General features: G+C 46.6%; 1 protein-coding gene across 1 annotated transcript in view; it reads left to right on the top strand.

Moving 5' to 3' along the window:
• DNAH14 (dynein axonemal heavy chain 14) overlaps positions 1-26732 on the top strand; it is a 320474-nt gene that overhangs the window by 272817 nt on the left and 20925 nt on the right. The window contains exons 70-77 of the mRNA XM_059145622.1: positions 1252-1488; positions 3419-3504; positions 7501-7657; positions 8533-8743; positions 11995-12097; positions 13872-14099; positions 20876-21073; positions 23143-23345. Coding sequence (XP_059001605.1) covers positions 1252-1488; positions 3419-3504; positions 7501-7657; positions 8533-8743; positions 11995-12097; positions 13872-14099; positions 20876-21073; positions 23143-23345 — 1423 coding nt within the window. The remainder of the gene's footprint in view (positions 1-1251; positions 1489-3418; positions 3505-7500; positions 7658-8532; positions 8744-11994; positions 12098-13871; positions 14100-20875; positions 21074-23142; positions 23346-26732) is intronic.

The following is a 26732-nucleotide window of genomic DNA, read 5'->3' as shown; positions in this document are numbered from 1 at the left end:
AGTAAAAAGGCAACCTATGGAATGGGAGAAACAATTTGAAATCATATATCTGAAAAGGAGATAATGTGTAGAAAATATAGAGAATTTGGACAACTCAACAAGAATTAAATAACCTGGGGCACCTGGGTGGCTCAGTTGGTTAAGCCACTGCCTCTGGCGAGGTCATGATCCCAGAGTCCTGGGATCGAGTCCCATATGGGGCTTCCCCTGCTCTGCAGGGAGCCTGCTTCTCCCTCTCCATCTGCCTGTCCCCCTACTTGTGCTCTCTCTCTGTCAAATAAATAAATAAAATCTTTAAAAAAAAAAAAAAAAGAATCAATCCAATTTTAATATGGGCCAAGGACCTGAATAGACATTCCTCTAAAGATGATCTACAGATGGCCAACAAGCCCATGAAAAGACAGTCAGTATCCTTACTCATTAGGAAATGCAAATCAAAAGACCACAAGGAAATGTCATCCCACACCCATTAGGATGGCTACTGTAAACAGCAACAAAACAGAAAAATAAAGTGCTGGCGAAGGTGCAGACATCGGAGCCCTCGTGCACTGTTGGCGGGAAAGCGAACTGATACAGCTCTTCCGGAGAACAGTATGAAACCTACTCAAAAAATTAAAGATAAAACTAACATGTGATCTAGGGTCACCGAGTAGGGTCTCCGAGTGCAGTTTGCATACCCGTGTCCCCAGCAGCTCTGTTCACATCGCCAGCAGGTGGAAGCAGCCCTCGTGTCCATCAGCGGGGGAGTGGATCAGCACGAGGTGGTGGGTAGTTACAAGGGAGTATTACGTGCTGCCCGTCAGGGGAGGAACCCCCGGCGCCCGTGACAGCATGGATGATGCTTGAGGACGTGAGGCCGAGGGAAAGCAGCCAGTCACAAAAAGACAAGAGACTCTGTGATCCCACTTACCTGAGGCATCCAAAGTAGTTGAAGTCATAGAGACTGAGAGTAAGACAGAGATTGGTGTCCAGGAGCTGGGGAGGGCCGTTGAACGGGGCTGAGTTTCAGAATCGCAGGGAAAGTTCTGGAGATCTGTTTCACAACAACATGAAGGTACTTAACACTGATGAACACAAACAAATTGCTCAGAAGGTAGATGTTGACGTGTTTTTACCACAATGAAATACTTGTAATTTTTATGTAAAACGGGTTTTCCTCCACAACGGGTATTTATTTAACTACCTTTAACGAGTAACTGAAATGCAAAGGCAATCGTCTCTTTTACCGTGGTCCTCTCCCTTCTCCGGTAGGCATGTATGACGCCTGCAGGGATGGGCACCTGCACTGGCTCTCGGAATCCCAGTGGAGACAGTGCCAGTACGTCGGTAGTGAGCTGGAGCCCTTCGCTCTCCTGTGCAAGTCCCTTCTGTCCAACGTGCCCCAGTGGGATGCTTTCAGAGCCAGTAAGGCTGCGTACAGCCTGATGACCATCCCTTTCTCTCCAGAAAATGCTTCAGTGGAGGAGAGTGAGAAATCACCGAAGGAAAGTAAGAGAGCATTCGTGTCTTCTTCAGCCTACCCGAGTCCTGCACATGTGCACGCGGACGGTCGGCTTGCACGCGGGGCTCAGTGTGTTAGCAGCGCAGCTGTGCTGTGAGCAAGGTTCCCCCGGCCTGGCCAGGCGACCACCGGGGACCCGCACTGTGGCTTCATCCCGCACCAGCGCGCAGGCAACCCGCGCAATGGGGGGCTGGGGGGCTCAAAAAATCACCTGGGGACCGAGAGTCACTTCACATGGCTTGCTGTTCTGCCACACTCTTCCTGGATCTTCCCAGTGAGCGCCCTGCCCGCCACCCCCCCACCCCACCCCCACCCCCGCTGCCTCCTGCTGTCTCCCTCCCCTGTCCTGTCGCCCCTGCTGCCATCAGAAAGATGGAAAGGATCGAGTTTTGCAGGAACAGCATGTCTCCGGGCTGAGCAGCCAGAAATGTAACCTCTGAGTCAGAAGCTCCCAACGTTCGCATTAACACTTGCTGCCAGCCTGCTTCTCCCGGAAGTGCCGGACAGTTCCCAGTGCCGGGCACAGTACATGACTGCTCCTGGTCCAGCAGGGGCTTGGTGTTCTCTGAACTCTTGCCAACCTGAAAACGCTACTCTTTAGTTTGGACCACTACTCTTTAGTTAGCACCACGTTTTAAGTACATTTTCAGATGTTTGTAGACCATTTGGACTTAATTATTCATGTACTCAGTGCATTTTTCTACTAAATTATGCATTCCTTTTTTTCTTAAAGATTTTATTTATTTATTTGGGAGAAAGAGTGAGAGAGAGCATGAGAGAGAAGAAGGTCAGAGGGAGAAGCAGACTCCCCGTGGAGCCAGGAGCCCGATTCGGGACTTGATCCCGGGACTCTGGGATCATGACCAGAGCCAAACGTGGTCGCTTAACCAACTGAGCCACCCAGCCGCCCTGAATTATTCATTCTTTTGTGGCCTTCTGTAAGAACCCTATTGGTGTAACAGATAATTAACATTTTGCTTTGTTAAAGATGCCAGTGTGTTCAATCAAGTATTTTTAAAAATCAGCCAGTGCTTTTGGGATTCGTTTATACTGCTCCTGCCAGGCAATGGGGAAATGTCCGTATGGCCAATTATATCTATTTTCTTTCTTTTATAGCTTCCCGATTTCCAGTTCTGACTAAGAAGTTCTCCTCTTCCCCTAGAGTTTTCTCTCTAGGTCATTATTTTGTAAAGTGAAGATCTTTTTATTTGGGGGGGATAAAAATTTGATTTATCAATTTGGAACTAGATTTTCGTGTATCGTGGACTTTTTTTAAAGATCAACAAACCTATTTTAGTCCTTTTCAAAAAAGCTATTTCTGTAATCCACCTTGTTTAAAGTTAGACATGGGGAAAATACATGGAGATGGTAAGAGGCAGAAACAACAGGTCCGTGAGGAGACTTGGCATTGTACACGTAAGAGGGACAGTATTGGAAACACAGGTCTGTGTGATGCTCAGTTCTTTGAGAGTCTTGTTGCATTTCCATCTGATTTTCATTTACCATGTTTTTATAGGTAGATTATGACAAGAACTTTCTAACCTCTGGAATTATTAGCTTATATTCCCTGGGAAGACCTCACATGTGCAGGAGCAGGCTGTCAAGTGTCGGCCTGCCTCTGCTCCTCCTGTCAGCTGAGAGTCCGACTCTTACTTTCGGCTCAGGTCATGATCTCAGGATCGTGGGGTCAAAGCCCCACTCCGGGAGCTCAGTGGGGAGTCTGCTTGGGATTCTCCCTCTGCCCCCCAACCTGCCTGTGCATGTACGTTCTCTCTCTCTAAAGTAAATAAATTCTTTTAAAAAGTAAGAAATAAGGTATGTTTTTAAAACTACAGTTTTAAAGTTCATTATGCTGTCTTTCAGTGATTCAAGGCACTTGATTGTTCATCTCCCTTTCTTTCTCTGAACTATATCTAGCTGAACTTCTGGATGAAAATGAAGAAACATGCAGTCCTGTGAATTTCCCCTGGGAGAAACTCACTCCGTTTCAGAGACTTATTTTGGTAAGATGTGCTGTGAGAAAACAGTGATATTCTATATGTTTTGAGACCTTTATCAGTATCTTAAACTGTTATTAACTTAAACAACAGTTTAAGTTATTAACTTAAGCAGTACTTAAACAATATTATTAATTATAATGTTATTAAATTAAACAGTAACTTAAACAATATTCGTGTTGAAGGGAAGCACTCACACTCCAGTCAGGTGGCACTCCTGGCCCCGCTCTGACCCCGCACTCTGCCCGCCCCCCCAGAGGAGAAGGACTTGGAAAGTGGGTACCTGTGAGGGATGAAGGAGAATGGTGGCCCAGGGCCTTCGCCTGTCTCTGCAGACAGCCTCCAACCCCCCCTCTGCTTTCCCACTGTCAGCCGTGCAGGCACAGACCTGGCCTACAAGGGCCCCTATCAGGAAGCACATCCATCACCCCCACCGTTAATAAAGGTGACATTTTACCTAACTGTTCCTGCTTCACAATAGCAAGGTTGGGGAGGGGGGCTCCCGGAGAGGTGTTAGGGAGCTGGGGATGCAAACGGGTGTCATTCAGGAGCTCCTTAAAACATCTAAAGCCTAGCTCGTGCTAAGCATTTCACAGACATTGTTTCATGTAATCCCCACAATAATCTTGGGGGAACCTCTGATTATTTTCCCACTTCACAGAATTAGGGGGCCAAGGCTTAGAAATTGCCTGATGGCTCTGATGCCTGGGTGGTTCAGTTGGTTAAGTGTCTCTTTGGCTCAGGTCACGGTCCCAGGGTCCTGGGATCAAGTCCTGCATCCAGCTCCTTGCTTCTCAAGGAGCCTGCTTCTCCCTCGGCTGCTCCCCACCCCCGCTTATGCATGCTCAATCTCTCAAATAAATAAATCAAACTTTAAAAAAAAAAAAAAAAAAGGAAAGAGAGAGAGAGAAGACTGCTGGCAGAGCCAGGATTGAAGCCAGGAGCGTTTGTAAAGCCAGGAGGTTCCCGGCAGGAACACTACTTCCCACAGGGAGACTGTCCTGGATTTACCCTCATCACCTGAAAATCTTCTATTTCTGCATCTGCCATCTGGTTTAGAGAGGGAGAAGCCCCTGTCGGCCCTGACTTCACACGAACACCAGCCTGGACAGCCGGCCACCCTTCGATTTCTGCCCTACATATTATTTTTGTAACACTTTAAAATTCACTCCAGAGAAAGACTGTCCTCCGAAATCGCATCTGGCTCACAGACACCTCACTTTGTTTTGTTTTCTGGAATGATTTAAGTGTAATCTATCCGCAGACAAATGGGCTCGAATCTCTGCAGACCTGTCTTACGAGACTTCAGAGTCTTCGAGTAAAGAGAACGAAGACAGCACACACGATTTTAAAACTCTGTGCACACTTCCATCTTAAGTGAGCTGTCTCCTGTTTGTTTTACTGTGGCAAAATAGAAATAATTTCACTTAATCGTAGTAACCTCTGTTAATTCTGAGTGAGAGATGGAGTGGCATGAAGTACATTCCCAGTGTCGTGCAACCACCCTCTCTCTTTCCAGAACTTTCTTACCCTCCCAGACAGAAGCTCTGTACCTGCGAACTGGTAACTCCCCACTCCTTCCTCCCGCTAGACGCTGGCAGGTACCGCCCTACTTTCTGGGGCCAGTGGACGATTCCAGCCCACTGGGAAAAGATCTGGAAGCCAGACCTTTCCGTGTCTGGCTGCGTTCACTCTGCACAGGTGTTCAGAGCCCATCCATGTGGTAGCAGGCGTCAGAGTCTCCTTCCTGCTCAAGGCTGTGGAAGCACCACATCTCCTTTATCCATTGTCTGTCCGTGCACACTGGCCGCTCCACCTGGGCTGTCATGAATACTGCCGCTGTGAACATGGGTGTACAAGTTTGGTTTGTGTTGTTTTTTTCCTTTGAGCCGAAATGTGCAAATTGAGAGATTTCACCCAAAAAATCCCTATTTCCAGCTTTTATTGATAAAGTAAAAGATGGGGCAATGCTGGGCGGGTCTGTAGGCAGTAGCAACAGTTGGAGCTGACGGTGTCTGCCCTGAGGACCGCTGTGCCTTGGATGTGGGCCACGGTCATGCACGACGGTCGTGTACCACAGTTATATGCCATGGTCTTGGGCCATGGTTGTGCTCCATGCTCATGGGCCACAGTTGTCCATCACTGCTGGCACTTCCTCACAGGGATGGTGACCATTAGCTGCCAGCAAGCGCCATGGTTCCAGCTCTGTTTTCCTCGTGAGAAGAATTGTTTTCATTCTGTCCAATCTGCTTCTCTAATTCATGTTACCCACCTGGCCATCTGGACAGACTGCTACCCCCACTCTGCCTGCAGACTATGGACCCCGTCGTGACATGAGCGTATGTTTCAGCTGCATTAGCTGACAAATGCTGTACACACTGCAGAGTCTGTGCAGCACAACCCCAGCCAAGAAAACAGGAGAGGAGATGGCACGATGCTCCCCAATGTGCGCAAGGTAGTAGTGGCTTTCCAGAAAACAGGATCTCGATTTTCCAATCTCTAGCTCTTTGTATTACTTGAATTTTATGGAGCCAGTGTGTATTATGCTGACAGCAAGATTAACTTTTTAAAGTTAATGTGCTACCTTACCTTTCCCCAATAAGCTCCAGATGATTCTAGTCAGAAGACGTCGTCTGATAAAGGGTCAAACGCACCTACAAAGAAACTGAGTTAGAATATTTGCAACAGGGTCTGGCCTGTAAGAGTCAGAAATTGAGATTGCCACAGGAGAGATTCAGTTACAGTGTATCAGAAAGAAGGCTCCACCTGGGCCAGGATGATATCACAGAGCTCCATGAGGACAAGGACCAGTCCACGCACTGCTCCCCATCGCAACAGCTCTGCGGGAAAGATGGCAAAGCCTGGGGTAAGGGGAGGGGACATGAGGAAAATTTCCAGAACTATCCATAACTGCTCAAAAGGAGTCAGCAGAACTGAGTTCAGCACAACGCCATTTCTGCCGGTCTTGCTTGCTCTCCCACTCCGCAGGGCTTCACATCAGAGAAGTAAGGGAGGAGCAGCAGCGTGCCGGTGACGGCCGGGACCACCCCGACCATCCGGTGCCCTCCACTGAGGCTAGCCCTTCCAGTGAGTGGACACGCTGGACGAGCTCTGCTCTCAGACCCCACATGCTTTGTGTGCTGCCAGTTTTCATCTAAAAATAAAGACCTGCTGCATTTAAGTCGAATAAAATTAAGGTTCATTTTTCAAGGAGTAACAGAAAGGAGCAGAATTTGACATAGTGATCATTATCTTACATTGAACAGTGCAACTGCCAGCGCTTGGCAGTTTACAACTGTAAAAGGGGCAGTTCCCCACGGTTCATCGTCGGGCGTCCACACAGATCCACACGCCGCGTCAGTCTTGCCCCAGATGATGGCGCCTCTCAGGCTGAGGACAGAATGCACGGTCATTTCATAAATAGCACGTAAGTCATTTGTATGAAACAGTTTTCAGGGAAAAGGTCTTTCCTCCAAGATTTGCAGTGATTTCTTCCAGGGGACCCTGAATCTCTACTTACCACATGTACACGGTTTCCAGAATCGTTCAGCCCTAGGGTTCTTTCTGGATATGCACTCCATCCGCAGCACTCTTTATCTCCGTGTCACTCTTGGAGGAGTGAGTTGCCTTCTGGTTGTGCCGTCCTGATTTCCATTCTGCTCCGGACACGTCCAGCAGAGCAGGAACAAGCCCATGGGAAAGTCTGTCTTTACAGACAGAATCAGGGACCATACCAGGGATATTTACATCCAAGGCAAGAGCTCTGTCAGAGTATGATAGGGACAGTGGCACGGGGTGGCCCTGGCTCCCAGGAGGGACCAGAAGCCGAGGTGGCGGCTTCCCTGCCGCATACTGACACCCTCCATGATGTGTGCCCGACACCAGCAGCATAAAACCCCGACCACGTGGATAATGAACGCTTCTTGCTTTGTTCTGTTTACCACAGGGCCCATTCCTTGCGTGGTTTTTAATTTACCTTCTCTGCCATGCTTTCTTGTTTAGATAAAAATTCTTCAACCAGAACATTTAAAGAATTCAGTGAAAATGTTTATAACTGAACAAATGGGAAATGAATATGTTCCCAGAACCGGAATTAATTTGAAAGAGTCGTATAAGGAATCCAACGCCAGAACTCCGCTGATCCTTATTCACTCCCTTGGTAAGATGCCTGCTCCATGCTCAGCGAAAGGTGTAGACAAAAAGGTTTTGTGTCAGGTATTTTTATGTTTAAAATATTTTCCCATTCTTAGTAAAATATTTTGGGAAAGGCACTGATTAAAACTTCAAATAATATTAAGACTGAACATTTCTGAAAATGTGAAAGAACAAAGAATAACACTTTCCAGATCCATAGCCATGGAAAAACTTATCCATGCTAATTTTCTGTGCAAAAAATATCTCTTAAACACGTATTATTGATCTGAAAGTTGGGATGGCCCTTGTATTTATTAACTTTTAATCTGTTGGCTCCTGAAAACATATATATATAGCCCACCATCAGAAGGTGACCCTGCCAGCCCAGGCCTTGTGTCCCTCAAAACTCCAAATGCTTTTCCCTTGTCTTTGTCCCACAGACCCTAAGCAAAATATTTTGTTATCTTCTGTTCTTTGTCATCTCTAAATCAAATATGTCTTTAGAATTCACCATATTCAAACTTTGATTCTATTGGGCAATAAAACTTCTGAAAGTGCATCCATGTAAAGGCTTCCTCCTCTGTAACCTTTTATGTAAAGCAGCTTCTCTGGACCTGACACACTCATTGTAGCTGCTGTCCATTTCCTAAAGACATGGCCCAGAATGGCTGCCAGGGCTCCAGCCCTCACATCCACTCTCTAAACAATACAATGGAAGAAAGGAAGTTTTAAACCAGTTAACAAATCTTGATCTTCATTTCAGCTCAGTTCTTAATACCAGGATTGTGGGTTCAAGCCCTGCATTGGGCTCCACACACATTCAATCAATCAATCAGTATGTTTTCAAGAGGGAATAAAATGAGGTTATAATTGTGTATACGTTTCTATGTTGCTGTGCAGGGACTGACCTCACCAACACTGTCCTGAAATTTGCACGAGAGTTAAAAGGAGGAAAAAGTCACATGACCATTATCTCCCTGGGCCGTGGCCAGGCTGCAAAGGCAGAGGAGATCATCATGAAGTCGCTCCCCAGAGCCGCACAGTGGGTCTTCCTGCAGAACTGTCACCTCGCAGCATCGTTTATGCCAAGGCTGTGTACTATCATCGAATCGTAAGAGCTTTACATTATTTGTAAGGGATCCAATTAACGATCAGAAGTTAATTGAGGTGAGATGAAACGGTCACATTAAGCGAAGGTAAAGTAATGTGCTGGGCCGCTCCGGAAGCTGAGCTTTCTTCTGCAGGTTCTCTTTTCTCCAGGATCTTTAGAAGTGCACTAAGAAATACCTCAGTTTTTTTTAGGGGAAACAAAGCCTCTCTGAGTTTCACTTTCCATCACCTTCTTCACGTCCTTCATCTCCTCAAACCCTCCCTCTCCACAGATGACGCCGTCACGGCCACACATCTGTCCGGACCTGTGGATCAAAATGATAGGTTTTAATACTCTCCGTGACTCCAAAGAGCAGAATGTAGTAGCTCACATGCCTCCTCCCAGCGGTCATTTATTTTATGGCCTTCGGTTCATACTCGCTCTGACCTTCTTGAGCTGCCTCTGCCCAAGGCTTGTCTGCTCAGGCAGAAACTTTCTGAGGCTCGGCCTTTTTCTTGGCAGTGGGAGAAGTTGCACGTCGATTGCTCTCACTTTGAGGGAAGAATTAGCCATGTTTCATTTTTTTTTTTTTTAAGATTCTATTTACTTATCTGAGAGTGAGCATGCACGAGCCACGGGAGGAGCAGAGAAAGAGGGAGAGGGAGGGGAAAGATTCCCACGCAGGGCTCAACCTCACGACCCTGAGATCGCAACCTGGGCGGAAACCAAGACGCTGATGCTCAACCAACTGAGCCACCCAGGCGCCCCAGCAACGCTGTAAATTAGTAAAGTCAGAACCAGTTGTGCTCTGGAGTTTTCTCTCCAGCTTCGCATTTCTGCTCTTCTTGGTTGTATGGCTTCAATAGTGGTAACTTCGGAAGACGGCACCACTTCCACCAGGTCCTTCAATCACTGATCATTCACAAACTGTCTCTAGGACACCGGCCTATTTGCCAAGAATCATTCTAGAGTTGAGGGACTGGCTATGGACCGGACACATTGTATCAGTAACAAGAATGGCTGATAGCAGGGCGCCTGGGTGGCTCAGTGGGTTAAGCCTCTGCCTTTGGCTCAGGTCATGGTCCTGAGGTCCTGGGATCAAGCCCCGCATCGAGCTCTCTGCTTGGTGGGGAGCCTGCTACCTCCTCTCTCTCTCCCTGCCTCACTGTCTACTTGTGGTCTCTGACTGTCAAATAAATAAATAAAATCTTTTTTAAAAAGCGGCAGATAGTGATATAGCTTTCTAAAGAAACTGGAGGAATATCCTTCAGAACAGGACTTCAGAGACTTCGTAAGGGTAATTAACAATGTGTTTTTTTAAAAAGCATTCTTTATAATCAGAGTACAATTAAGAACAATTCATACTTCTTTATCAAATCAAGCCTATAAATGTTTAAGACTATCACCCAACAGCCTACTGTGGGAGAGAGAAATGTGAAGCGAATTTCTTACATTTGAGAGTTAAGGAAATATTAACACAACATATTGCTAAGAGGAAAAACAGCAGGTTACCCACAGCACGTGCAGCATAATATTTTTATTTAAAGAAGAGAGGGAGCTGTTGAGTGGCCAATTAATGATTTCGGCTCAGGCTGTGATCACAGGGTCATGACATTGAGCCCCCTCTTGGGCCCGACTTGAGACTCTCCCTCTGCCCCACACCCCTGCTCATTCTCTCTCTCATTTTTTAAAATAAATAAATAAATCTTTGAAGAAGAGAGACGAGAGACAGAAAAGGAAAAAAGTTTACTTACACCTAGTTACTGAGATTTTAGATTATTTTTGTTTTCCAGTTTAATTCTGCATTTGGGTTTTTGTTGTACCGGGTTTCTTTGTTTGTTTGCTTTTACTGTTTCAGTTTTTGCATGTTTTACAAAAATAATTTCAGACGTGCAGAAAAGTTGCAAGAATAACACAAAGATTGTCCTAAACCCATCACCTCCGCTTCCCCACAGTTAACACTAGCCAGGCCTGCCTTTACTGCTCACTCGTTCATGTGTAACTTTCTCCAGATCACGGACAGTGAATTGCGGAGCTTCTGTCTCCTGACCCTGCAGGCTTGAGTGCACTTACTGATCAACCCTCAGGACTTAACCTGTCTGGCCTGTTGACCCAAGCATAACTTATACTGCAAAAAAAGAAAAAAGTTCTGGTCCAGGTTCTAATTCAGGATTTCTCATTGAATTCAGTTGTTGGGTCTCTTAAATCCTCTTTATTCTAGAAATGTTCCTCAGTCTTTGTCTTTCATAACTTGGACGTTTTTGCGAAAAGCGCGAGCCGGTTCCTTTGTGAAATGTCATCTGTTTGGGTTTGTCCGCTGTTTTCCCTCGGTTCTGTGATGGCGAGGCCGGTGCGGCAGGAATGCCACCAAAGAGATGTCATGTCGTCCTTGCTACATCCTACTGAGAGGCACACGATGTCCGTCTATCCCACTGCTGGTGATGACTTTGCTCATTTGGCCGAAGTGGCATCAGCGCCTGTAGGGTTTTCCGAGCAGGCAAACGTCTCAAGCTTTCACCCACCAGTCGGAGCAGCCACTGAGAATGTTTGACTGAATTGGGACTCTGTTTTTGCCAAATGGTGCCTTTCCAACTCCACAGTTCTCTCTAAATATATCAAATGATGTCCGGCCCTAAGGAAGGGGCTTCCCTCCCCGCTGCTGTCCCCTTTCCCCCATTTATTCACTGGTTTGTTTGTATCTGTCACGGATTCTTGCTTTATTCAGTGGAATGTCCTCTGTTACCACCATCATTTATTTTCAGGTTCAGTTTCAGATTTGACCCATGGAATATTTCATTTTGTTCTTAATTTGTCATTTTTCCAAGGTTTTTTGAAATGAGTGTCTAATATCACTTTTGTGTTTATAAATGGAAAAACCACTTTCCAAAACTGGGAATTACTGGGTCTTGTGGAAATTCCTGTGCAGCAGGAAAGGCCGTTGGTGGACTAATAGGGCCTCTACATGATCATTGCCATGAGCTCTAGGTCACTTCAGACACAGATTCTGGGATTCCTAAAACATGTTTGTTTGGCTTAAATTTTTTTACACTGGGGCACCTGGGTGTCTCAGTCAGCTAAGCCTCTGCCTTCAGCTCAGGTCATGATCTCAGGGTCCTGGGTAAGAGCCCCGAATCTGGCTTCCTGCTCAGCAGGGGTCTGCTTCTCCCTCTCCCTCTGCCCCTCCCCCTGCTCAGATTCTCTCTTTCTCTCATATAAAATCTTTTTCTTTTTAATTCTTACACTAAAATATTTATAAATTCTGTATTTTGCAGATTTAATAGCCCAGATGTGACAATAGACCCTGAGTTCAGGCTATGGTTAAGCTCAAAATTGGACAGTTCTTTCCCAGTTCCAATTCTTCAGAAGAGTTTGAAGGTAAGGACTGAGTAGAACAGAATTTGACGTTGACTGAGGAGCACTGTTAGAGTGTAAATTATCTTACATTCATAAATCCAAATCACGAAGGGAGTGCAGACTCAAGCATGCTGACCTTCTACTCCGTGCTCGCCCTGCACAGCGGGCCAGGAAGGACACTAAGACAGTAGACGAGATCCCTGCTTTCAAGTGATTCACGATTTGACGGACGCTCTCTCGAACCAGGGCGCTTCCTGGTCCCAGAAGTCATAAACCAGACGTTCGGTCTGTGTCCTTTTCTCACCCTTCTTTCAAGATTTGTTCTGTCTCTGCTCCCTCAACCAGCCCACAGCGCAATTTCTGGAAAGGCTCTGGCAGGAAGCAGGTTGAAAGCAGGTGTTGGGGACAAAGGACTGAAGGGTGACAGGGAGGGCCAGAGCTAGAGCTCCCAGGAAGGAACATTTCACCTCAAGCAGATCCACTGCTCAAATGAGCAAAACACAGCTTCACTTCGGATAGTAGCAACTTTCTTCCCCAAGATAACATCTTCTCTGTCTCTCTCTCCTCTTCTCATGGCCCCGGGCCCTCTCCTGCGCCCCCCTTCATCTGTTGTCCCTCATGGGGCTGCGCAGATTTTAACTTTGGGAGACACAAGCAGGAGTCTCCAAAGAATCAGCCGTGACCTCAGGGAAGGAGACTCAGTGACCATGTTTTCGTGTCCGCAGTCAGGACTTCCGCGGAAAGCATGGCAGGCAGTCGGCATTGCTGGATCTGGACAGGCAGACATGCCTGGGAAGGGAGAGAGCATCTGCTCTACCGGGCGCTTGGCATAGCCACGTGTCTGCATCCTCAGAGCCTTTTTCTTGACCCGGCAGGCATTGTGGAAGCCCAGGAACCTCCTCCTCTCTCCCCAGAGAGCATCTGTTGGCATTCCAGAGCAAACATCTCTCCGTCTCTGGGAGGAGGGGCTGCTCTGTAAGCCATTCTCTAGAAGCACCAAGTTTCAGCCCCGCTGTACACACACCCGGGGTGCATGTGGCTCCCCCGCCGCCCCGTGGGGATCAGAGCAGGGGAGCACCATGAGCTCCAGTCCTTGATCCAGAAACATCCCGTTCATGGACACGCGCACCCATGCGTCCTATATACACACCCACACGGTTTTTATGTATGGATATGTGTGTGTGTGTGTGTGCATATGTGTAAAATGTGCAAGGAAGGGAACATTTCAAACCTTTTTACAGTTTCAGAGTTAGCAAGTCTCCTGGTTAGCAAGTCAAGCAAAGGGCGTGTTAACGCAAGTAGAATAATTGGGTAGGACCCCAAGTTCATCGTTTTTCTTGTCAATATCGGTGCTGAGGAGCTTGTTCTGCCAGCTCCATGGGTTCCCCGGCTCCTGTGCCTGGGCACCAGTCCCTGCCAACCCCCTGCAACTCCCCACCCCCACCTTCCCATCTGCTGCCCCATGGAGGCTGCACAGTCCCAGGGCCACAGGGCCCCACCAAGAGTTTTGACGACAATAGCTCTTCACTGTCAAACTCTCCAGAAGGCTAGACTTAGAGCAAACAGGAGTGTTTTTAATGACAGTGTTAAATGTTTCATTTTAAGATCTGAGTTGGAACAATAGGAAATCTGGTATAATCCTTTAACAGAAACTTGCAGATGAGAACAGAGTAACACAAGAGTTTTTCCCGGCCCCTGACTCTTGCCAGCAGTTGCACTCTTAGCCCACCCCCTGAGCCATGCCCTCGGTCCATGCCCTGCTCACCTGCTGTCTTTGCTCATCTCTCCTTTAAAGATCGCAGTGGAAAATCCCCAGGGACTGAAAAGTAACTTACTTCAGACCTTTGGATATGGTGGGAATGGAGAGATAACAGAACAGATATTTGAAAAACCTGACTGTGGACCGTCATGGAAAAAACTTCTGTTCAGCTTGTGTTTTTTCAATGCTGTGGTCAGTGAAAGAATGAATTACGGAACATTGGGCTGGAATATTGCTTATAAATTTAGTTCTTCGGACTTGCAGGTAAGTATGATACCTTCCAAATAAATGATAATAAATACATCACAATAGGATGCAAACCACCTGGTGTCTGTACGATACTGAGTATTTTCATGGCGCTAAGAAAATGAACTCTGTGACCAGTAACACAGGCTGATGCACACAAGCCTGGACAGGGAAGCCAGCTTTTCTGGAAACAGATCACAGCCCCCCACCCACGGATGTACAAGCATTTAACCTGATGGGCGAACTAATGAGCTCTTGGGCTCTCATGAGGCCTCTTTGTTCTCTTGGCCAAAAAAAGAGAAAAAGCAGAATGGAGGAAGGGAGGGCAGCCACTGGTGCCTACTTCAAAGGACTTCCCTAAGAGGCAGATTGGCTAGCATAGGCGAGGGTTTCAGGACAATGTCTGACACAGAGAAACCCTGCAAATGTGTCTGCTGTTTCTACCTTAATCATTGAAAGTAGGAGCAGGCACTAACACACTGTGAGGAACACACATAGCTTACTGTCTTTCTTCACTGTTCTCTATCTAGAACCTTCCATCTTCTTGACATTGCCAGGTGTTTTTTCACAGCCAACGTAAACAGGTGGTGACACCCACCTACATTCTCCCCAGGTTAGAGCAGACACCAGAAAACTTCCTGAGCAAAATCTTGATGCTGCCTGTGGGTGTCTGCCGCCGAGACCCACCCTGGACAGGCACCTTCCTGCCTCTCCTAGGGCCCCTTGAGATGTCACAGCTCTGTGCATGCTCAGCTGCCTCTCCAGGGACGTGTGAGCGCATTCTTGTGCACCCAGCCAGAGCGTGACCTGGAACAGCTGCGCTCAGGGTGTCTGCCAAGGAAAAAGAGCCCAAGCACATCTTGTCCAAACCACACTCAGAGCTTAATCAGAAGCTAACAAAATACCTGTAGCACACATTATGCAGTGGCTAATATGCCGATTATATAAGGATCTTTTATAAATTAGTAAGAGAAAGATAAATGCCCCAGTAGGCAAAGAACATGGTTAGGCAATTTGCAATGTAAATACAAAAAGGCAGTAAGATTATGTAAATTTATTCCATTTCATTAGTAACTGCAATGTTAATTTTATGTGTCCGCTTGACTGGGCCACAAGGTCCCCAGATGTTTGGTCAAGCATTATTTTGAGGATGTCTGTGAGAGTTTTTCTGGATGAGATTCATAAATCAATAGACTCTGTCTAATGTGGTGGGCCTCATCCAATCAATCCGTGGAAGGACTGACCAGAACTAAAATTCCTGCCTGAATGCTTCAAACCGAAACATTGGCTTTTTCCGGCGTTTGGACTTGAACTGAAACATTGGCACTTTCTAGGTCTTGAGCCTGCCGGCCTTCAGGCGGGAAGGACCCCGGGAGCTCTCCTGGGTCTCCTGCTGCCAGACGCAGGTCTTGACATTTGTCAGCCTCTGTAATTACACGAGCCAAGTCTGAAGAGTAAGAAGTCTCTGTGTGTGTATATCATGCTGGTCTCCAGAGAAGCCAGACAAATGTAGTAATCAAGGAAATACTTAAAACTCATTAAAATGAGTTTAAAACACTTAAAATCTCATTAAAATGAGATAGCATCTTTCCCTATTCCAGTGGCTAAAACAAACCAACAAAAACGCAGAGAAGCAGATGCTGTCTTATACTGCTGCTGGAAATTATTACTAACTTTCTGGAAGGCACCTGGGTAACATATGTCAAAACCCTGTAGGAATTCCTATTATCATTGATTTAGAGACAGTCACGTTTATAGGATCAATTAATAAAATTAGTTATTACAGACTGAAAGTATGATTGCATCTCTGTGTATATATATATATAATTTATTTCCCTTGCAGATGGTTTTTTAAGAAATACATCCTAAACCATCTGTGAGGTGAGTGAATGGTAGGACTGGGATGGCCGGTGTTAGAGGGCACTTTGTCATGCAAAGAGCTTGGGCCAGTACCATTGGCAGCACTTGGTGTGGACTGGAATTCTCAGGATACTGCCTTCCCCTGCATCATGCAGAGGGGCACAGATACTGCCTTCCCCTGGCAGTGTGCAAAGGGGAATGGATGGTGCCCGTCCCCTGCCATTGTGCAGAGGGGCACGGATGGTGCCTGTCTCCTGGCATTGTGCAGAGGGGCACAGATGCTCCCTTTCTCTGGCATCATGCAGAGGGACATGAATGGTGCCCTTCCCCTGGCATCGTGCAGAGGGGCTTGACCAGAAGCAGCTGGTGACATCATGGCGTTGTTGTCCAGAGAAACACCCTTCCCTTCCTGCCTTCCCCGTCTTTGTGTGGCAGATGTGAGAGCAGCCTTGCCAATGGGAGAGTTTGGGTGGATGCCAATATGTCTGACCCTCTAGAGGTTCCAGTTCGGAACTTTGTGGGGAGCGAGATCTATGCACAACCCCCCTCAGGAAGGAAGTGGGGACTTCTGGTTCCCTGGGAAGTTGAGTTCGGACGTGGCTGCTCCCACTCGGGGGAGTCCCCTCTGGCCAGCTGGTGGTCAGGCAACTTGGGGTTTGCTCGGGGGACTGGTGGTCTGACCCGTGCTGTGCCAGCGCCCAGGGCTTGCTTAGCATCAGCAGACCCTCCACCACATGCAGGCCTCCAGCCACAGGAAGCACCCCCAAACCGGGACCTGAGACAAAACCAACCTCTCTACTAAGATTCAGGGGCCAGAGAGAGAAAGAACATAAGCAGAGGAACAGAAAACAGTCAGAGCCATAAGGACATAGACATTTCACACGCCTACACACACATAACGTATTTCACGCACGTGATTCTTTTAAGTGAACACATATCACAAGTTTTTTTTGTTTGTTTTTTTTACTTATTGACACAAGGACCAGCAGGATGGTAAAACTGAGTTTTAAAAAATATAGGCAAGCAGAAATACTTGTAAATACTGAGAGAAGTTGTAACGAAATACGATTGCTGAGTTAAATCACAAACTCGTAAGTGCGCTGCAAGCAATAAAAATGTGCCTTTGGTTTGTAAGTTGCTTCGTGAATCAGACAGCATCTGTGTTTCTCTGGAACAAAATTCATCTTCATTTCAGAAAGAATCACATGCAAGGCTCTCAGTCTGCTGTAAGTGAGCAGCTACTCTGACCGAACTTTACGGGCTCTGATCAAAACGAAAGCAGGTGCTCCTGGAAAATTCCATAATCCTTGGAAGAGTGTGTCAGACACTGCTCCAGAGGGACACGGAAAAAATACATGCTCACGCTTTTTCCAGATTTTGCCCTTTTTATTATTTTAAAGAATATTTTATTCATTTGTTTGAGAGAGAGCAAGCAAGAGAGAGAAAAGAGAAGAGGCAGTGGGAGAGGGAGAAGCAGGCTCCCCACTGAGCAAGGAGCCCAACGAGGGGCTCAATCCTGGGACTCTGGGATCATGACCTGAGCCAAGGCAGACACTTAATTGACTGAGCCACCCAGGTGCCCCTAAACACAGATTATTTAAAAGGAGTACTCTACTATAAGAAAAATTCCTCTAATCGTCTTAAGCTAAAAATACTAACCTGTCTCAGCAGAACCTAGAGGTGGGGGAGGAGGGGCTAATGGTGCAGGGAGGAGTCCCTGTGAGGACAGGAAGGAGCACAGGGCAGTGGCTGGGAGGGCAGATGAAGAAATGGGAACACAGATGCTTCCACGGGGCGGGGAGGGGGGGGGATCATTGATGTCTTCTTTACATTTGAAAAAAAGAAATGTTATTTTAATAGGGATTCAAGGAAAGGAAATGTTGCTTGTAATGCAAACACTCTGACGTCTAAATTAGCAAAGCAGAAAAAGGGAAATAGCAGTCTGGTCAAACTACCAAAAATAAGGAGGGAGAGAAACAACCAAGTACAGTGAACAGTAGCACAGTCCTACGGAAGGAACGTGATGAGGCGTTAGTCAGAATGTGAGCGGACTACACTCCCTCATTAAGAGACATGTGCAGCTTGTATGAAAAACATTTAAATTGATGAAGACAGCCTAAAACAACCAAGAAACTAAAAACAGCAGCAACAAAGCAAGAATGACAATGCTCCTATCAGACAAGATGGAATTTAATCTGAAAAAGCACCAAACAGAAAGAGAGACAATTTGTGAAGATACAACAGTCATGAAAAGAGTTAACTTCTAGAGCCAGTGTCCTCGGGCAGGGTTTTAAGTGGTTTAGGGGCTGATTAACCTAAGCCTCACAGCAACCCTACAAAGCCGGGGATAGTATTATCCACATCAGTATTATCCGCATTTTACCGTTGAGGTACAGAGAGGCTAAGGAAGTTGCTGGAACGGGTCAGATTCGAACTCTGGTGGTCTCACGTATACACTTAACACTGGGTGGTCTCGATATTTGTCAGACAGTAACCTGTGGTAGCGTGAGTACTCCCACGCGTGTGTGTAGAGACACACACATACACACAAGTACATTACATATGTATGTATTTCAATGTAATTGTTGTTGGAGTTTCAAAAACCTCTTTCAGAATTCGCTCTAGGGCGCCTGGGTGGCTCGGTGGGTTAAGCCGCTGCCTTTGGCTCAGGTGATGATCTCAGGGTCCTGGGATTGAGCCCCGCATCGGGCTCTCTGCTCAGCAGGGAGCCTGCTTCCCTTCCTCTCTCTCTGCCTACCTCTCTGCCTACTTGTGATCTGTCAAATAAATAAATAAAATATTAAAAAAAAAAAAAAAAGAATTTGCTCTAAAAAGCAAAAGGGAGACCAGTGCGAGAATCATATCAACAGACTTGACTAACAGGGATGGAAAACCTAACAATCCTCTAGCAGACGGTACGTGTTTCTTTCATGCATCTAAGGAACTCTTGGAAAACTCAACCAGGAACGTGGCCACAAAGAAAAATCTATAATTATGGGACATTGGACTCTGATGACAGTCTAATAAATAGTAAAACTTGGCCCCAAAAATCTAAAGTTGGAAGTTAAGAAACGTGCCTCTAGATAATTCTTTTCTCAAAGAGGATATTAAAAGGAAAATTACAAAATATCTCAAACACAAAGGAAATGGGATTCCTTCAAACCAAAAAGATACAACAGTACAAAAATATGCTCAGAAAAAAATAAACTATGGTCTTAAATATCTTCATTATTAAGAAAGGCAGGAAATTAATATTCATCTTAAGAAATTAGAAAAAATAATAAAAGTAACTAAAATAAATAAAATAATGTTTAATTGTAATTAATATACAAAAACAATAGAAGTTAGAAATAAATCCAGAAATTGGTTTTCGATAAAACAGATTTATTTAAGTTTGAAAAGCTATATGAACCCAGTGATTTCTGGAAAAACATGAATTATCAAATATTGCAAATAACACCAGAATGAAATGGTTTCATGGCTTAGTTTCCTCTGGACTTTAAGATACCGAGATATTAATATTATTTAAGCTATTCCAAATCTTAGAAAAAGATGGCAATCTCCCTAATTCATTTTATGAAACCATAAATGTAATACTTGATAAAAATAATATGCATAAGAAAATAGGCCAATTTTACTTAGACTCTATGTAAAAATTCTATATAAATTATTAATAGGATTTAGCAATGAATCAAAAGATTAATACTCTATGACCAAAGTAGGGTTTATTCCAACAGTGGCTCAAGATCTAGAAATACGTAACTCACTTTACATGATCACATCAGTAGATGCAGAAAAGGCCTTTATTCCAAAATACAGGATTAAAAGGGACCACTTAAATATGGAAAAGACCACCAAAAAACTGCAGCAAATATCATTTTAAATAGCCAAGACTGAACTTATTTTTATTAAAATCCAGAATTAAAAAAAAAAAAAAACCAGACAGGGAAGCTCATTCTTACCATTGACCTTCAGCATTGCCTTAAAAGCTCTAGTCAATGCAAGACAAAGAGGACGTAATTCATACCAATGATGTACAATCGTGCTCATTCAGAAGAACACTGTATAACAGAGACCCACAGTCCAGGTGCATGGCGGGTGTATGCTAACCTCGAATTTTTGGAAGAAAGGAAAACAAATGAGAGGGCGGGGAGAGAGCGCTGGTAGCAGAGGCAGAGAGAGGGCAGAGGGCAGAGGGGAGGGAAGGAGAGGGGAGGAGAATGTGGTCCCTGATGCCACATGGAGTCTGTGCACAGGGGACCCAAGAAACGGGGCACGGCAGGGGCCACGGCGGGGTTGAGGGGCTCTGATAGCAACAGCAGGGGTAGGAGGACACTCACATTCCCTTGTCTACCCTGATGTGCCTCTGATTAAGCACCACCAGCTGGTCTTGTCTATTCAAAATAATTTTAATTCAAGAATTCACTGTTTGTCCAACAACAAAAAGGAATTAATGATGAAAATGTATATTCTAGTATTTTTATTCCTCTTGCTATTTCCATATACAATTCACCCTTGAAATGCGGGGATCAGGGACACGCCGCCCTGTGTGGTTAAAAACCCATGTGTAACTTTCGACTCCCCCCAAACGTAACCAATACCCGACTGTCGACTGGAAGTCTTCACCGGTAACATTGACAATAGCCGATTAACACGTATTTTCTGTGTTGTACGTAAAACATGCTGTGTTCTTATAATAAAATCAGCCTGAGAAGAGAAAATGTTACTGAGAGAATCATAGGAACAGAAAATACACTCACGGGACTGAAGACACCCACCTATGGGGGGACCCACAATTCAAGCACATGGCTGTTCACGGGTCAGCTGTGTTTTCAAAGAGTAAACGTGGCTGAGAATTGATGATTTTGTGTTAAAACACCCCAGTGAGCTGCAAACGCGATCTGAAATAATAAAAACTGGTGGATTTTCTGAAGGTCTCCATCAAGATTTTGGAAAACACCCTGAGGACACGGTCCAGTATCTCGTGGCCGATGCTGCGGTACCTGATTGGGGAAGTGGTTTACGGCGGCCAGGTGACCGACACGTGGGACAGGCGATGTCTGAACACGCTTCTCTACAGATTCTGTAATCCGAACGTGCTGAGAGCCGACTTCAGCTTCTCCAGCGATGAGGTGAGAAAATGTATTCCCTTACCGTGCTCGCTCACCGAAGTTGCATTCTCGCTCACCATAGGTTGCATTCTTTAAAATCTGCCTCTGACGAAATTTTCATGTTCACTTTCAGTACCTTTTATTAACGTCCAGTATTTTTTTTAAAGATTTTATTTATTCATTTGAGAGAGAGAGAGAGAGATCGCAAGCAGGGGGAGCAGCACGCAGAGGGAGAGGGAGAGGCAGGCTCCCCACTAAGCAGGGAGCCCGATGTAGGACTCGATCCCAAGACCCTGGGATCATGACCTGAGCCAAAAGCAGCCACTTAACCCACTGAGCCACCCAGGCGCCCCTGTTAACATCCAGTCTCAGAGAAATAATTCAGCATTCCTCTAGCAGTTAACATTTCATCTAGCCATCTGTACTCTCGAGGCCAGAGAAGACCTGGACATGACCTCTGTTCCCTCAATTATCCTGATTTATACCGATTGTCCCTCTTCCCGTCTTCCATCACATCCCCTGTGCAAGCCCCTGTGCCTCTGTAGACATGTCCCTTTGGAGAAACTCAGACGGAAGGCACACGGTGGCCTCCAGTCCCCAGACATTCTGCAGTCCTCTTGGGTGCAGGCCACCAGCTCTGGGCCTGGGAAACAGTGTCACTTTCCCTGTCCCCAAGCCCCAGGCTCTTGGCTCTGCCCCTGGTGCCATCCCTCCACTTCCACAGAAAGGGATCCATTTTTTTAGTTGACCGGGTTCTTTGGCAGCTTCCTTTCTACAACTGAACTGCGGTCTGACGTACTCTGCTGCCTTTCAGACCATGCTGACACAGTTCATTTTTGAACTCTGTGAGTTTCTTCTCCAGGAAAGGTGCACCAGCCTGTGTCCCAGGCAGCTCAGCTGTGTCTTGGTGGCACAGGGCACAGGGTCCCCAGGGAGTTACGCCCAAGACATCAGCTGGGGTTGTGCTCATAAGGGGTTCACTGGGGCAGGGGATTGGGGGGAAGGCCCTTCCAAGCCACTCGCGGGACGGATGGCCAGTGGCCTCAGTGCCTCCACATTCAGGCCCCCCAGGGGGAGCGGGGCAGGGGAGGGTGGCTCCTGGACCACCATCGATGGGGGTGTCAGGATCAAGGTAGCTCCGCTGGCCTCACCCAGAAACCGAGCCACCTGAGAAAAACAAGGCTGCAGGTCCTCAGTCACTAGCAGTCCCCTCCGCTCTGCATTCTGTTGCATAGAAGCCAGCTGCGTGGCCCAGAGAGGAGAAGGCGGCTCATGTTTCCAAGGGATAGAGTCGAAGCAGCCCGAGAGAGTCACGTTCATCCCCATCACTAAATGGGCGCATGTCCTCCCAGCTAGCCTGACTCTGAGAGCAGCACCATCACAGCAAATCTCGGGGAGACGCCACCAAGGAGGGAAGGACGAGCTCTCCTGCACCCATTAAGGAGCTTGTCATTTTTTAAACATTGTATTATTTATTTTATAACTGGAATGTTGCCCTTTCTGGCCATCTGCCCCCATTTTGTCCATACCCTGCCTCCCAAGTGGTCAAAATGATGCTTCAGCCGGGTGTCGCGTTCCTTCTACAGGTCTTGGCACAGTCAAATGGTGTGTGGAGGTGTGATGGCATCTGCTATGGGTATGGCCCACGGAGGCAGCGGGCAGAGAGAGGCAGCCTTGCCTTTAAAGTTTCTTTTCCCGACAAGAAAGTTACTAAGTAGATCAACACAACTATACTCTACAAATATAGTCATCCCGGAATTCACTTTTTTTTTTTTTTGACAGACAGAGATCACAAGTAGGCAGAGAGAGAGAGAGAGGGGAGGAAGCAGGCTCCCCGCCGAACAGAGAGCCCGATGCGGGGCTCGATCCCAGAACCCTGGGACCATGACCTGAGCCGAAGGCAGAGGCTTTAACCCACTGAGCCACCCAGGCGCCCCCCTGAACTTCACTTTTGACAGAAGTATCTGGAGTATGCCACCTAGAACTAACAAGAGCCTTCTGTATATAGTGTATGGGAAATAGTGTCTTCACGCTTTATGGAGGATAGGTATCGCTCTGGGCACAAACTAATAAAGGACTTAAATTTCCAGGTGCATCAGCCAATGCCCGGATCTGTGGGCATCGGGGACTGCATAGACATCATCCAGTCCTTACCCGACGATGACCCTCCGGAGCTCTTAGGGCTGCACCCTGAGGCCAGCCGAGGCTGCAGGGAGATGCAGGGCCAGACGTTCATTGACAATCTCATCGCCATGGAACCAAGAGCTACAGCCATTGCCAGCCTCATGATCAGGTAAGCACTCACAGGGAGAAGTGTGTGGTTGGAAATCATTAAATAGTCCCAGGGAAGAATTAAATATTCCGTGAATATTTTATAACTTGAAGAGCTACAATGCCACACTTACAGGTAAGTCTAAAATACAGCGTAGGGGAGCCTGGGTGGCTCAGTGGGTTAAAGCCTCTGCTTTTGGCTCAGGTCATGATCTCAGGGTCCTGGGATCTGCCCCACATCGGGCTCTCTGCTCAGTGGGGAGCCTGCTTCCCCCTCTCTCTCTACCTGCCTCTCTGCCTCCTTGTGATCTCTGTCTGTCAAATAAATAAAATCTTAAAATAAAATAAAGCATAAAACGTAAAATACAGTCTAAAAATATAGAGATGAAATTCCCCAAATGACACAGAGGCACAGAGACACCCGGGAGCATACACGCATGCATGTACACACACACACACACAAATACAATTACCAAGCATGGTAAACCTTTGTGGAATGAGTGGTCATACTCTACCTAGTGAGTGGCATTTTTAAACTGAATTTGTTTTGATGTGAAATGCCACGTTTACTTCTCTAGGATGGAGAAAGATACCCGTCATAATAAGTAAGAGGACAGCAGGGTCAAGAGGGGTTGGCTGTGCCCTTAGAGGTCTGTGGGGCTGATCCCTCTCCTAGCCACCCTGCCTCGGTACCCTTCCTCTGCTTATCCGTACATAGAGACAACACCTGTCTACCCATCCAGGCCATCGTGAGGCTCACGTGGTCTCACAGAGTCACCCAGACTCTCCAGGCTCATCAGCCTGTAACTAAGATAAGGTCGTATGTGTCAAGGTCACGACTGCCTGGGGTGAGCTCCCCAGCCAAGAGTGTTCCCGCTCTGCTCCCTCAGACCTGCTCAGAACACAGTGGCACATGCAGGCTCCACCTCTCTTCCTTCCTCTCTGGCTCTGGGTTCAAATCCCAGTTCCGCCACTTGGGGAAGTCAATTCAATCTTTTGTCTCGGATTCATCAAGTTTAAATTAGAAATCTCAATAGTACCTGGCAGGGCTATGCTCAGAATATGGGTTCCTTAAGTAAGTTCAGCTTAAAGATCTCGTCTTCCAATTTGCAAGTCTAACAGATTTTAACAAACATTTTTTTTTTAACATCTTAATTTTATTTTTTTTCAGTGTCCCAAGATTCATTGTTTATGCACCACACCCAGGCCTTCATGCAATATGTGCCCTCCTTGTGAGCCTGGTGGTGGGTATTAACAAGCATTTTTAAGAGGTCTTTGAATAGTGTTTGGTTCCATCTACAAACTTATGCTTTCAAATATGCTAACATTCGTTATAAAGTTAGTACAGTTCAGCCAGCTGACTGCCAAATCTTCTCGAGTCTTTTAAACAGTTGTTGGTTGTTGTTTTTTTTTTTTTAAGATTTTATTTATTTATTTGACAGGCAGAGATCACAAGTAGGCAGAGAGGCAGGCAGAGAGACAGAGGAGGAAGCAGGTCCTCCACAGAGCAGAAAGCCCCATGCGGGGCTCAATCCCAGGACCCCAGGATCATGACCTGAGCCTAAGGCAGAGGCTTTAACCCACTGAGCCACCCAGGCGCCCCTTGAGTCTTTTAATAAGTCTTATAAATCTAATAATTAAATATGCTGGATCTTAAACTCTCTCATGTTTTTATTTATTTATTTATTTGAGAGACAGAGAGAGAGATAGAGATAGCAAGAGAGACCATGAGCAGGGAGCAGAGGGAGAAGCAAGCTCCCACTGAGCAGGGAGCCTGATGTGGGACTCGATCCCAGGACCCTGAGATCATGACCTGAGCCAAATGCAAATGCTTATCCAACTGAGCCAGCCAGGCACCCCCAAAATCATAAATTCAAACGAATTTCTCAATTATCTATTTTAAGTTGGAGTCCCAAAGCTGACCTTTTGGGGTTTTAAGAGCCCCAAATCTCTTAAATATCACAAATATTGAAAACACCAACACATACAGATTCCTCAACACAAAGCTATCGTTACTGTGATTCTGATTCCGTTAGTCTTGTCTACACCAGCTTCTAAGTCTTCCCCACGTTGAAAGATGCCAAACAAGGACCAGGGATGTCCCTGTGCAGGATGTGTGCGTCATCCTTCTCAGGGTGCTTAAGGTTGGGAAAAACCCAAGCAAATAAATCAAAACAAATGGAAACCATAACATGAATTGATTCTTGTTGGCAACACTCATGGGATGCCTTGAACCCTGATTAGAGTCACCAAGACAGCAACATCTCCAAAGGCCTGTGAGGTGACAGCCCCATTGCCCACATCCCTGGGTTCCAACAATGTGTGCCCTCATGGACTCACGGACTCACAGACTCATAGACTGGGTGTCATGCTTCATCTGCTCTGCAGGATCCCTGGGAACACTGGTTCCACCTGGAGCTGCCATGGGCTCCCCTCGGTGCACAGGTGGCCTCGCTCTAGATAACTAGTAGGCATGACCCGTGCACAGGGGGCCCCAATCTAGATAACTACCCTGTGACCTCACCGCAGGCCCCTCCTATAAAAGCTGAGGCTTGAGGCCTGGGTTTTGTGGAGAACAGCTGCCTACGGTCAGGATCATCCCTCCATGGGTCCCCCAACAGTAAGTCACCCTGAAAAAAAGTTTTCCTAGTCTGGAAGGTACTTGACTGACCCTCCCCCACCTTCTAACAGGCTCTTAGTTTACACTTGTATTTTTTTCCATGGGAAATGCTGTACTGTTAGTGTCCTCCTGTCTGTGGGCTACAAAACTCCTATTAAAAGGCTATCTGAGGACGCCTGGGTGGCTCAGTGGGTTAAAGCCTCTGCCTTCTGCTCAGGTCATGATCCCAGGGTCCTGGGATCGAGCCCCGCATTGGGGGGGCTCTCTGCTCAGCAGGGAGCTGGCTTCTCCCCCCACCCACCCCCCCGCCTGCCTCTCTGCCTACTTGTGACCTCGGTCAAATAAATAAATAAAATATTTTTTAAAAATAATAAGGAAAGAAAGAAATAGCTATCTGATTGGGTCTCCGCTACAGCTTTGGCTGACTGGTGATCCCTTCCAAGGTCATTCCACTGACACAAAATGGACATAGTGGAGCTCTCACTTCACAATAGAAAATGCCCTATTTACAACAAGGAAGGAGAGCCGCACACAGAGAGGAGGTCGCTGGAAACCTCCCGGTCTGCCCCCAGAATGTCCGCCTCACCCCCCGCACCTCCTGCACTCCTCCCCGGTTCTCGCGCGCTCTAAGTCCTCAAATCCGCCCGTCAGAGATGAGACCACCGGAAGGGGCTGCTTCTCGTCCGCACATGCGTCGGTTTATCCACGTCCCTCTGGTCATTCTGGGAGGCTAATTCGGCTGCCTTTACTCAGAACATACTAGAAACTTCTGTGTGAGCAGGCTTCAAG

Source organism: Mustela lutreola, chromosome 14, assembly GCF_030435805.1.
Source record: "Mustela lutreola isolate mMusLut2 chromosome 14, mMusLut2.pri, whole genome shotgun sequence".
Classification (NCBI taxonomy): Eukaryota; Metazoa; Chordata; class Mammalia; order Carnivora; family Mustelidae; genus Mustela; species Mustela lutreola.
Note: the sequence above shows the minus strand (reverse complement) of the source record. Positions and strands in the feature narration are given on the sequence as shown.